General features: G+C 55.6%; 1 protein-coding gene across 1 annotated transcript; it reads right to left on the reverse strand.

Annotated features, from left to right (window-relative positions):
- Nucleotides 1–1,267: 1,267 nt before the first annotated feature.
- NKX2-1 (NK2 homeobox 1) lies at nucleotides 1,268–7,828 on the reverse strand. The gene is made up of 3 exons (XM_072865476.1): nucleotides 7,776–7,828; nucleotides 2,711–3,087; nucleotides 1,268–1,938 (listed from the first exon to the last, which is right to left on the reverse strand). The coding sequence occupies exons 1-3, from the start codon at nucleotides 7,826–7,828 to the stop codon at nucleotides 1,268–1,270; spliced, it is 1,101 nt and encodes a 366-aa protein (XP_072721577.1).
- Between the last annotated feature and the right edge of the window lie 5,784 nt (nucleotides 7,829–13,612).

The raw sequence follows: 13,612 nt of genomic DNA on the forward strand, positions 1-13,612 counted from the left end.
CTTTCTCCTCCGTGCCTTTGGCATTTGAGTTTCTACTCCCGGAATACTTTGCTTTCTCTAGCAAGAAGTCTCTGAGGTGCCCCCCCGCCCCCCCAATAATCGGGCTAATGAATTTGGACTCGATCCCTTCGCTCTCGAGTTTGTGAATCCCACGCGTTTGCTTGTCACTGTCGCACGCTGCGGACTGATCCTGTATCCCGTTAACTCCCCGGCGCAGCTCCCTCCGGGAACAGGGTCCGGGCCCTGGGAGGGGCAGGGGCCGGGCAGGGTTTGGCAGCATCCCGGGCTGTTTTTCCATCAAGAAAAAAAAAAAAAAAAAAAAAAAAGAGATGCGGGGAAGGGAGGGTCGGGGTGGGGGGAACCAAAGGGAAATTAAAAAAAAAAAGAATTTTTGTAATGTGTATAATTTATTAGAAGCTTCTTAGGAACTATATTTAAGCCAAATATCTACATAAGTTACAACAGGAAAAGGCGGCGTGCGCAAATAACAAACTGCCGGAGGATTTACGACGGGGCGATCAGTGTCCATAAAAAAGGTGGGGGTTGGTTTGGTTGATTGTATTTTTTTTTTTCTTTTTCTTTTTACAACAAAATATACAGGCTACTAAAAACTATGGGTTTAGTCCAACTTTTGACAGCATTATACAGCTACAGGTTCACATCAAACGTAAGGAGGAAAATAAAAGCCAAGCCTTGGGTGACTCCACGTCTCCATCCGCGGGCCCTGGCGGCGGGGCCGGGAGGGGAGACCGGGGGAGGGGGGAGCTGCTTCTTGTGTCTGGGTGACGCGAATGCGTTTTTTGGGGAAAACCACCCCATCCCCCAAAATCTCTATATTTACATGCAAGTCCTAGACGCTGGCAAATTGTACATCTGAAATCCAAGCCTTCGGACCGTGCCTAACGGTGGTCCCCTTTCTGCAGACTGCTCCGTGGTTATTAGTCAGAAATTTTTTTAACACCCCATACAACAACCTTGGGAAAAAAAAAAAAAGAAAAAAAGAAAAAAGAAAGACCCAAAACCATCAAGAGTAACAACAAAACCGAACAAAAAAAGTCTCTCTCTCTCTCTTAGAGGTCCTCAGAGAACCACTCAGTAAAACGGAGGGGGGGGGGGCGGGGAGGAAAGCGTTAAAAAAGAAAGAAAAAAAAAAGAAAAGAAAAAACCCCAGTAGTTTGGACAGGACAGAGATTTGTGTGACTGGGAAAATCTGCTTTTTTTTCTTTTTTTTTTTCCTTTTTTTTTTCTTTTGCTTTTTTTAATCCTTTCACCAGGTCCTACCGTATAGCAAGGTGGAGCAAGACATGGCAGTGCCATAGTCAGAAGTAGAAGAGTTTAGGTGAGACAAACTGGAGACTTGGCTCTGCAGAGAGGAAGGGCTGGCCGAGTGCTGTCCCATGTCTGGAGACTGCCCCGCACTGTTTGTCTGGTGGCTCTGATGCTGTCCGAGGCTGTTGCCATTGGTAGCCACTGTGATCGTCGTAGCTGCCTGCTGCTGATGGCTCTGGATAGCTGCCGTGGGTGTGTTGGAGCCTGCTTGGCAGGGCTTGCCATCCTTTACAAGCACTGGCACCGCCACCCTTCTGGGAGACTGCTGCTGCTGGCAAGAGCCGTTCTCCTGTTGCATCTGCTGCTGCGCAGCCTTGTCTTTGGCCTGGCGTTTCATCTTGTAGCGGTGGTTCTGGAACCAGATTTTGACCTGAGTCGGGGTGAGATGTATCATGCTGGCTAAATGTTCCCTCTCCGGGGCGGAGAGGTATTTCTGCTGCTTGAAACGTCTCTCCAGCTCGTAAACCTGGGCCTGGGAAAAAAGGACCCTCCGTTTCCTCCGCGGCGTGCTCTGGAGCGGGGCCATGCTCTTGCTCACGTCTCCAAGGGAGCCCAGGCTGCCCATGCCGCCCATGTTCATGCCCGAGGACGGCGCCATGAAGCGGGAGACTGCAAGGGAGAAGGCGGCACGTTTTAGGCGGCTCGGCTCGGCCCCAGCGGGGCCCCGCGCTCCCGCGGCCCCCACCGCCGCTCGCCCCCGGCGGGGCCCCGCAGCCCCCCGCAGCCCAGCCCCGGCCGGGGCCTCGGGGCGCCCCGGCTCCCCAACAACGCCCCGCGTCCCCAGGGCGAGCGGCGGGCAACGGGATCCCCTTCTCGCCCGGCCCAGCCCCGGTGAATAAAGGCGACCGCTCGCCCCTCGCCCTGCCCGGGGCTGACACCCGAGCGCGTACCTGCCGTGACAGCGCGCCGGGAGCGGCCGCGGACAGGGGCTCCGCCGGCGCCGGCCGGGGCGAACTCGCCCGCTCCCCGCCCGCGCCTCCCGGGACGCGGCTCCCGCGGCTCCGGCTTCCCCCCTCGCCCGCCCGGTGCCGGGCGGCGCGCAGGCGGACGGGCACCGCCGGCTCCCTCCCGGCCCCCCGGGCCGTGCCGCTCCCACCCCGCTGGACGGCGAGCCCCGGGCTCCCGCTCCCCGCCACCGCGGGGCTTCCCACCCCCTTCCCCCCGCAACGGCAGCCCCGGGAGGCTGACATGAAACCAGCCGGGGGAGGAGGGACCGGGCACGATCCTCGGGCAGGAGGAGGAATTGGGGGGGCGGGGGGGGCGGCTGGGATTTGGACGGACTTTCGCCCTGGCGCGGAGCCCCCGGCGCCCGGCGCCCGCGGTGCGGCGGGGCAGGTGCGCGGCCACCCCCCGCCGGCCACCCAGCCCCGGGCTGACTTACTTGAGGAGAAGCGGGGGTCCGGGTTGGTGCCGTACCATCCTGTCGCCGAAGCGCTGTTCCTCATGGTGTCCTGGTAAGGCGGGAGCTCGCTCATGTTGCCCAGGTTCCCATTGCAGTAGCCCCCCATCGTAGCATGGGAGAGCTGGGGGACCCCTGCCGCTGTCATATGGTAGGCGGCAGTCACTGTTCCGTTGTGGCCCATGGGGTGCTGCTGCATGGCCGGCTGAGAAACCTGAGACTGTCTGTAGGCTGACAAGGGAGCCCCCAAGTTACTGCCCTCCATGCCCACTTTCTTGTAGCTTTCCTCCAAAGGACTCAAGATGTCAGACACTGAGAAAGGAGTCGTATGCTTTGGGCTCATCGACATGATTCGGCGGCTGGGGAAAAAAAAAAAAAAAAAAAGGAAGGGGAGGCAAATCTTTTTTTTTTTTTTTTTTTGCCAAATATTCTGGTGTTGCCTTAACGCCGATCTTGTTGGATGTACACGTAACCGAGTGGACGAAGTCCGCCTTAATTGGATTGAGTGGAGGCTCAGGGCTGCCTTTCGTTTGTTTTAGCCAGACGCCAGGTTTTAGGCTGCCACCAGAGGCGGGGCATAGGCACTAAAGCAACAAGACAATAGAAGCCTACATCTTGCCCAAGATAATTAGCTTACATGCTGATGACAAGGTAAACACCTTTAAGTTTTACTTGTCAGGATTTTTTTTTATGTCTTAAAAAAAGAGAGAGAGCGCGGGAGAGAGAGGAAAAGAGAGAGAGAGACCCCGTCAGCACAACTCATTTTATTTTTCTCGGGGGTGGCAATATCGTGGACGGGAAAGGGAAGGCAAGGCGAAAAGCCCCCCATTTGACTGGGTGAAAGGATTTAAAATCAGCTCCCGGGTGGCAAGGCTGTCAGCCCAGCCTTTGTGAGAGCTGGGGAGACGGGGCTGAATGCCGGTGAGCAAAAGGACCGAGTGCCCCTCTCCCCCCACCAAGTGAGTAAGGTCTGGCAGGAGCCCCGCGCCGGGAGGGCAGCTCTCCGGGGGGCAGACGCTGCGCCCTGGGCCACCGCTCCCAGCGCTCCGCGCTGCCCGCACCGGCTTGTCAGGTACCCGGGCCGGCTGGTGGCTGAACAGCACTTGGGGTTTAGCATCTCGGGAACCTTCTCTATGTCTGCTAAGACCCCCAGTGCGAGACCCCCAGTGCGAGGATCGTTTCCCTCCCTAAACCCATAAGTTCCGTTCACCTAGGGCTTTTTTTTTTTTTCCTTTAACCTCAGGGAGAGGTGGAAGATGCAAGTTTGCAAAAACAAGCAGTGATTTAATTGCCCGGGGCGAGAGACTGCTGAAAAATAGGTTAGCGCAAAATGTCGCTCGTTATTCTCAAAGGCAAAGACTGTCACAAGCTCTCGTAGTCCCTCTGAACCCGAAGCTGCTTTCTAAGGTTATTTATACAGCATAGGAGCTGGATGGAGAAGACCTCTCAGGTCATCTGCTACACCACCTTGCCAATGAATTCCCTGCAGTTTCGAATAAACTGCAATTTCTGGCACTTTCGGATCTGTTCTCGGATCCGGTGTGGAGACAAAAGCGAGCCCATTCACAGCCACACACACACGTACATGCAGCCAGCAGCTAATGTCACTCGGGTCTTTGAAGAAATCTCCCAAGTTGTCCAGTGTCTCCAAAGCTTATATTTCGGGGTGTTCCCGGGCGGACAGAGGAGAGAAACCACCCCTGAGTGTTTCACACCCCGGCCTACGGCCCTGGCAAACTCAATTTAATACAGCGATTACCTGAATATTAAGAAAATTACAGCGAAGGTACAGTTAACCCAGTGACTTTGAAGTGTCAAGTAACTATTTAGTAATTGCACTTGTAAATATGTTTGTGCTCGGCTGGTTCGTGCTTAAAAATGCAAAAGTGCACTTGCTACCCGGGAATAACTAAATATCTTTGTCTAAAGTGGCAGCATAAATAGCCGGTCGCTTTGTGACTGTGCTTGATATTAGTACATAAGGATCATTTTGCTTCAATTGGGAGGCTCTCATTCACTAGGCAAGAAACCGTTTAGGAGAAAGTAGGTTCCCGTATGAGAGTTAACATCCTTCAAGTGTAAGCCTCAGCCTTGATTACACTTTAGAGCTCTGCAAGAGGTGAGCTTTTCCACACAAATATAATCGGGGGAACTTTCCCTCAATCAGGCCTCCAGCTCTCCTACATCATCTCAGCTGCCTCTTTCGGCACCAGCTCCCTCAAGGCTGAATACCCCGAGGTGGGCTTGTTGTGAGTCTGCTGGGTCACCAAACGCAGGGAAGGGCGACTGCTTTTACCTCTTTTCTTGCCTCTTTTCTTTCCAGATCTTTAGATCTTGTCTTTCCAGATCCCTGGAACATCTCTCCCCCCCCTCCCCGCTCCCCCCCACCCCCTTTCTGCGCGTGTTTTTCAGTGCGGTCTTTGGTTTTGTTCCTACAGAGAGAGACACTCGACCTTGCCTTGGTGGTTTGGTGTTCCCCCCCCGGATTTCTCAGGCACATCAGCTCCGTGCCTGTTTTATTAGCCTTAGAAAGGAGGGAGTGGATGGAGGCAAAAATAAATTAAACACCACCGGCTCCACCAGAACGACGCTGCTGTCGGCTCAAATCAGAGACGACCGACGGCGACTGACCGCGCAATTTGTGGGGCAGGAGCAGCGACCCTGTTTCTCCCCAGCAGTGCGAGGTGGGGCAGCTGGGGAGGCCCCAGCGCCGGCCCCGGCCCCGGGGAGCGGGGGCGGAGGAGGTGCCCCGCCGCCCGCCTGCGCCGGCCCGGGCGCGCCGCCGGAACGACCCCTGCCACCGCCGGAACGACCCCTGCCACCGCCGGCTGCGGCTGGGCGAGCTTATTTATCCTCCCGCTCGAATGAGCGCAGGTTAAATCCCCTGCGAAACACTGCTCAGCTAGATTAGCCCGAGCGAGTCCAGCCTTGACTCTGCGCGGGGTCTTGCAACGGGAAGTTAATGCGAGAGCTCTTCGTTCCCCCTTCGCCGGGGAGCGGGCTGAAACTCGTTGTAGGTCTGACCGCTTATTTAGAAATACACCGACGCGCGTCCAGGCACAGCTACACCCCGCAAGGTCCCGACAGCACTTTTTAGCCCCGCTAGATCGACCTAGTGAAAAGGAAGCAGGTCAGCCTCTGCTCCTCCTTTCCCGCCCCGCATGAACTATAACCGCGGGCAAGCGGCGAGAAAGCTTCTTCGCCTCTGCCCTGTCCCGGCCTCTCACCCTTTTCTTGAAAGAAAACCCTCCGCCCAGGCTGCGCCTGCCAGAGCTGGCTCCCCGCAGCCCCCGGGGAGGGTGGCCGCCCCGACGGGGTCCTGCCTAGGCTGCCACTAGTGATGTGTTCGTTTACCTGGTGATGCGGCTTAGTAAAACGCTCGAGTTAAAAGGAAATGCTAAGGAGGAGAGCAGGGAAGATGAGATGCGTTTTGCCTGGTGGAAGCATTTTCATGAGAAAGGCACGGTCTTCACCCCGTGTTTGCAGAATGCGGCTACACGGACGTCCCTTCAATAGCTTCTGACCCCACACAATCCGTTTGATAACACTCGAGAGGTGGAAGAATGGGAGACTTTGTCAATCAAATGGTGCCAATCCCAATGGAAACGGTGCCACCAAGACCGCAGCGCGTTTCCTCATCAACTGGATTGCGGGGGCTGGGAACTCAAGGATCAGCTTTTGAAAGTGCGCACAGGGCTCTCCAAAGACAACAATGTCTTTTTTATACGAGCTGCTGTGCCTCCGCAAGGGGAATCAAATGTGCTCGGCCAGCCCGAGCCGCCGAAGGGCTACAGCTCTGCCTTGCCACCCCTTCCTCCGGGCAGGAGCCGCGGAGGGGGAGGAGGGCATTTCTGCCTGGTCCGGCGCCTCACTCGGCTCCTTGCCCCAAATTGCCTTTCCCCACCTTCAGGCACTTTCAGCTCTGCGGTGGCTCCGCGCCGTTCCTCCGCAAGCGGAGCCCGCGCAGGAGCGCGGCCCCGATTCAGCGCAGCGCTTAAGCATGTGCTTAGGTGTGAGCGGACGACTAGGCTGGCCGAAACCCCCGCGACTCGGAGGAGAGAGGGGAAGGGTCCCACGCAACCCGCAGGCAAATTCTTTCTCCACAAGAGAGACACTTTCTAGGCGTAACTTTTTGATACAAAGGCAGGAGGTGCTCCGTGCTTCCCGTGGGCCGGCTCACGGGTGCGTGTCTGGCTGCGCCTAGCCACCGGCACACGAAGCACCCCCTGCCCAGCCCTGCCGCCCCCGCTCCCAGCGCCGAGGGGGCGGCCCTGCCCGCAGCCCTGCCCGCAGCCCTGCCCGCAGCCCTGCAGCCTGCCCTGCCGCGGGAGCGGGGCTCGGCGGACTCTGCGACGGGGCCAGCCGCTCCTAGAGGAGTCTGAGTTAAAGAGGGGCAAGAGCAGAGCTGGGACAGAACTCTTTCTTCTCTCCCGGCCATCATCACAACTCTAACACATCCACAGAGGGATTTAAATTACCCTCCCAAAGCCCTGCGCCTGGAAAAGGGGCACCACCGAGGCAGCTTGCTGCAACTTTCCCCTCTCGACCCACCCTCAGCGAGCTCATAGAAACTTCATCACCGGTTTCTTGTGCATGTCGGTGTAATACAGCCCCTCTCCCCCTAGCCCCTCCAAAATGGAAGATGTGCCCAGCACACCGTGCCCAGAGCCCACGCCGGGAGGGAGGGAGCGGAGCGGAGGTTTCCGCAGTGCCCGCGTAGGGCGGACCCGTGTCGCTGTCACTGCCGGCCGCGGGCAGGGCGCTGGGAGCCGCTCCCCGCCTGGAAAGCACATGCTTGGGCGTGTAGGGCAGGAGTCCTACCCAGAGACGCTCCCTGCGAGCGCTCCCTAGGCACAGAGCTCTCGGGGGGAAAAAACTCTTGCTGTGGCTCACGGGGACAATTCCCCGCCGTGGGAAAGCCCCCCTGCCCTGGTTATCTCCTTAGGGTGGGAGAAACCCCGCAGTACAGCGGGCGACATCTCTTCCCCTGGCGTGGGAATCTAAGAAAACAAGCGAAACCACCACAGGCTAAAGCGAAAATCCTCACCCCTCTGCAGCGCACGCACAGTTGCTCCTCCAGCTGCTCAGGGCGTGGAGCATCTCGCATCTGGGGTTCTCGGGCCCCCTCGCCACCGGTCCCCGGCGGCCCCACTCGCAAGGCTCTGCCCGAGGGCCGCGCTGCCTCCTTGCAGCTCTTGTCCCTCCTTCCCCAGTTCCTGGCGCACGGCTGAGCCCTCCTGCCCTAATCCTCCGACCCCCCCGTCTTTTCCTTTGCCGGGCCGTTCCCGGCCAAGAGGGCCAGGGTGGGGTCAGGTACGGGGTGCCCGGGCAGGGCTGCGGGAGCCGCCGTGCCAGGGCGGGGGCGGCGGGGCCCCGGGGCACGCCTCGGCCCGGCGGCCGCACCGCGCCCCTCCGCGGCTGCCCCGCGTGGGGACCCGGGGGAAAGGGCTGTTGCAGGCATGGACAGCCTGGGGTGGATAGCAGCAGCCCCCGCGCCGATGTCTGAACTGTTGTCTGCCCCCTCATCCTGGCACCGTTGTTATTAGCAATTAATATAGTGTCCTCGTTAGTACTCCACGTCTGGCTTCCTTAATGTCAGTAGGCTGTCACCGTCGCAACACTGTCAGTACGCACATACAAGACTCATCGTTGCCCCGAAGCATCTTTGATACACCCAAGCCAGAGGTGATTTCTGCAGAGGATTTCTGGACGGTGGTTGCTGAAACAGTTTGCAGAAAGTTGTTCTATAGAGATAGCTAAAAATGTAGGCATGGATTACATAGGTGTAAATACATATTAAATACTTTTTAGCGGTACATACCTACAAACAGAATCGTGCCGGGATCGATCTATTTATCTGTTTTTAGAGACAGCTGTCGGTATATGGTGTTAGACAGCTCAGGAGTTATGTGCTTTCGTATATACACCCAGGCATGCCTACACACACATACATACACGTGTGTGGCGTGCATACCTCCGGCAGCGGGAATGCATGAGTATATATTTACGCATACATTCAGAGTCCTCAACCCTGTCGTCTCTAAGTGTTTCGAAAAGGAACTCAGATTTTAAGAGGGTCACCTCGCCGCCCTGCCCCCCCTCCCCTTCCCTCGCCCTCCCCGTGGGCTCCGCCGGGGCCCAGGGCGGCTCCTGCCCTGGCAGCGGTGCCGCCGGGCCCGCGGCCGCGCCGGCGCCGGGGGAAGGGGCTCTCGGCTCCCGGGTGGGGCTGGACGCGGAGCCGGCGGACACGCGTGTGCCTGTGGGTGCAGAGTGGAGGGGGAGGCTGGCAGCCGGCAGTTTGGTTCACCGCAGCCCTCTTCGGCGTCCGGTTTCAGCGCGGCTGGCGGCGGAGGGTGGGGAGGGGGCGCGTTGCCCGCTGCCCCCCGGGTCTGGTCTCGAAGCCCGCCGGTGCCCCCGGGCTGCCCCGGCGAGGGGCTGGGGAGCTGCAGCCTGGCCTGGGCGCGCTGCGGGGCGGGGGCTCCGCGCTTGCCCGCGCCCTCGGGGCTGGGCGGACGGCGCACGGCCGCGGGCCGGGCCCGGGCCCGGGGCCCCCGCGGAACCGGCGGCTGGGCCCGGGGGCGCTCCCCCGCGCCCGGCGGGAGTACGTGCGCTGGCGGGAAGGCGACCTTTCCCCCTCGACCTTTCCCTGGGGGTAACCAAAGCTCCCTTTTATTTTCAATGTCACTTCGGAGTTTGCCTTTTGTTCCCCGCTACCTCTCGCTTCCAGGGATACGGGCGGCTCCCCGCTGGCTCGGGGAGGGGCGAGCGGTTGCAAAGATATCTCATTTAAAAACGACAATGGAGCCCTTTCGACCAGCCCGGGTGGTGCCCGAGCTTTATTTTCGGGCTGGGGGGAAGGGAACTGTTTGCTTTGCTTTTGTTTTCACAGCAAAACTCGAGGGCAAGTTACCGGAGGGCTGCGAGGACCGCCGGCCCTTCCTCATTGCCCCAAGGTACCGGGCAGGGCCACCCAGCCGAAGGCCGGCGCATCCGCCGGCGTGCCCACGGCAGCCTGGGAACCTGCGCAAACTGCGCGGCTCCCGGCGGATGTCTCCGCAGCTGCCCTGCTGTCACTGACTTCGGAGTGACCGGTCATTGCCCCCGAATCCTCCTCTGCCTCCCCTCTGCTCCCCACTCTGTGGCTTGCTCTGAGTTTCCCCAGGGGCTTTAATTGGGAAAGAAGCTGCCAGCTGCCCCCTTGTGCCCTTGGCGTTTTTCCCTGGCAAGGGCACCCATCGCAAGGTGGGACGCTGCATTTGCGCTCCCGCGGCGCAGCTGCCAGCCGTGCCCGGGCAGGGACGCGCCGGGGCCAGACCCCCGCGGGCCGTCGGGGCGGAGGCGACCCACAGCAGCCTCCGCTGGCCGCCGCGGGAAGTGCAGCGCCGGGCCCGGGCCGCGGGGCTGGAGCTCCCCTGGCCCTGCCGACCTGCCGTTGAAGTGTCACCCTAAGTCACTTCTAAATGTCACTTTGGCCAGCGAGGCAGGACAAAACCAAACACATGAGGCAACAGGATGGGGTTTTGCTCAGTCGTCCTCGTAGGAGACCGATGTAATTCCGTGGATATTCGTCCCTCTTTACTGTGCATTGCTCCAGATCAACAGGGAAGGATGAGTTTCTTTTAATGTTGCTGCAGCTCCTCCTCAACACCCTCCTGTAGACGTAGCTCGGCCTCTGAGCAGGATTCTTCCCCCTCTCTGGGAAAGTACCTGCGATTTGCCTGTTCCTGGATCAAGAGGAGCTGTTTAATAATTTGTGCCCTCTCCAAGTGTTCGCTTTTGAGCAGCACAGTCGGTTTCATATTGTGCTCTTGACAGTTCATGGTCACATACACAAAAGATTCTTACTCAAAACCTGCCTGTTGGGAGTCACTCTGCCTCTTCCCCATCTGCTTCCTACCCCGTGAGCCTGCAGCCCATGAATACATCCCGTGAGGGCTGAGCTCCTCCTCTGCAGGCTCCACCTCTGCAGGGGCAGCCTGGTTGCCCCATGCTCTTCCCTGAGTGTGGGGAGTGAATCTGCTGTGCCATCGGAGACTGAAGGCCTCAGAGGTAGAGCTGAGTCAGCCAGCTGAGGCCTGGTAGGGCCAGACTGACCCAACTGCCCACTGTGAGTGGCAGATGGATTTGTTTATTTCTCACGTGAGCGTTAAAATCAACATTTCCCCTGAGTCTTAAAAAAAAAATAAAAATCACAGTTCACTCTGCCTTGATTTTCTTCTCTTAATTTCCTGGGAGAGAGGACACAGAGGTTTCCTAGGCAAAGAGGACCATTTCAGAAGCCCAAGGGCAATTCTAGGGATGTTTCAGAAGTCTCCTTTTCACTTCATGGGAACCGGAGTCTCTGGGAAGATCATGCCCTCAGTCTGGCTAGTACAACTGGTAGGTCTAGTTAAAAGCTGACGTAAAAAGCTGCAGCACAAAGGAAGCCATTTGTAGGGAAACTCAACAATGAACTTTATTGGTCCTGCTACCAAACCCATTAACAAAGCTATACACTCTGCAGCATTGTTTCCAGGCCTGGGTTTTGTTAACCAGCTACTGACATATATATGGCTCAGAGCACTGGAGTAACAGGTGCATTCCTCTTGCCAGGAAAGGATTCAGTTTAGTTACTAGTTTCAGCTAGTTCAGTTTCTAGGTACCACTCTTTCAAGAGTTTCCTGCTGTAAACAGGGTCTCAAGAGTTCATTGTACAGTGGGATGTATGCACGGCATGCATGGCAGGGAAGCTCTGCTTGGGCCATGAGACCTGTGTGCCACAGAAGGAATTTGACTACTCTGACAACAGCTCTCATTGCCTCTAAGGTGATGGGTCTGACATCCTGGAGGCCAGATCAGGCTCCATGAGCTGGACTACCCTGCAATACTGTATCTTTCAGAGCATGCTGTAAAACCAGCGGATACAGCTCACTCACTCTAGCACCAATGGCCATTGATATTGCCATACAGATCTATGGAAGCAGAGTCCCTCTGTTTTGTGCAAGAAATGGTGGTGGGGGATAGTGAATTACAACTGTTTGCAATACTGAATTACTACTGGGAGCAATGGGTGTCTGTGCTTTTCTGTTACTGCACATACACCACATCCTTGCTCAAACACTGGCATTTTCACTCTCTGACATTCACTCTGCCAAATATGTTTGTTTATATGAGCTGCACAGTGCAAAGTATGGGATCTGCCAGGATGTTTTTCTTGCCAAGGAAGGTGAAGCAAAGGGTTCATCAAACTGTTTCACCTTTTCCTTCCCCCAAGAAGAACCAATAACCTGTCAAAGAACCGACCCAGTTAGAAAGAAACTTTTTGCCTACTGTGTGAAGAACAGAGCTGCTCCTAAATGAGCTGCTCTTATTGTAATCAGCTGATGTCCACATCTTCCTCTGTTGTCCCCAGCAGCAACCTCTCTTCCCTTTGGACATGTTATTGACCCATTAAGCAGGATTCTTTGGCTCCCATATTTCTAGGGGATGGGTAGCATGGTTCCACTTGCAACTGAGTGCTGACCAAAATGTTTCACAGATATAACAAAAGGTGGGCTCAGCCTAGCAGAATCTTTCTCCCTGGAGCTGATCAGCAAGAAAGAAAGGATGAAGTTCACCTTGAGGTTCAGCTGGGTTGAAGGACCGAGAGTTGGAAAACAAAAGCAAAACCTATTTGTGTTGTAACCTAAAAAATCCACCCAAAAAGTTTCCCAAGGTCCAGAACTATTTTACCTTTGAATTAGAACAGCACTTTCTATTCAAATAAAAATCCTAAAACGAGCTAAAACAAGTCCTTGCTAGCAGCTCTATTTTCTGTTTCCCCAGACATTAGTCATTATTAGCATTCTAGTGCAGAAGAGTCCATGCAGCAGGACTATCTTCTAAATTACTTCAGATGATAGGCATAATGAAGTTAAAAATTTCACTCATCTTTGCCCTGTCATAAATGAAAACACATATTATACTTATTCAAAAAATAGCTAACCATAGAGTTAGGTTCAAGTTACATTTTCAATATAGAAATGTTTATGCTGAAAAAGCCTAGATACTTTCTTGGAAGTAGTTTAATGATGTAAAATAGTCCATTAATGGATTTTTACTACTGTGCAGTTTTTAAAATAATGTCCCTTATAATTAGTTGTTTCATCATTCCTTTATGTGCCTTGCTTATTTCAAATTCCAGGGAAAGAAGACTACTAAGCTGATATAATGAGATAATATCCTTCGCTGGTATAAGTAAGGCTGTGAGATGGAGTGCTACCCACATTGGTAATTATACATGCTCCGTTTCCACAACTGGAACCAGAATGAATACTCGACAGCATTTTTCTGTCTCTGAGTAACATTAACTGAAAAAAACAAGTGAGTAACTTGTTTACGTATTAGTATTGGAGGAAGCAACCTGAGCTGGCTGTCCTTGAGTCTGTGGAGTCAAACTCATTCAGTGAGCACTTAACACAGGACTAAGGAGGAAAGCCATTTTACCATCTACATACAATACTTGCTGTGCCAGCTCTGCCACCCCACAGGGGTGCCAGCTTCAGGTTCTGCATGTCCTGGGAAGTCACCAGAAAGCAGGGAGAGCATCACAGTTTGTCCAGTTGTGAGATACAAGCTCTATAGGTAAATAAACTTGACACTTCCATCCCATCTTCTCTGTAGGATCTCAAAACACTCTGTGAATATTATCGGTCTTAGGGTGAGAGAAGGAAGCATTTTATGCCTATTTTGAGATGGCATAAGAGGCAAAGATTTGGCTCATGGTCATATGGGAAATAGGTGGGTCCAATGTCATCAGTGTCCCCTTCTAGAAACCTCTTTTGACTCATGAATGGAGGCAAATCCACCTACTGCCTATCTGGCCGCACTGACCTCTCTGGCAGCACAGCTAGCGCAGTTTGCTGT

The sequence above is a fragment of the Ciconia boyciana genome, chromosome 6, assembly GCF_034638445.1.
Source record: "Ciconia boyciana chromosome 6, ASM3463844v1, whole genome shotgun sequence".
NCBI classification, from domain to species: domain Eukaryota; kingdom Metazoa; phylum Chordata; class Aves; order Ciconiiformes; family Ciconiidae; genus Ciconia; species Ciconia boyciana.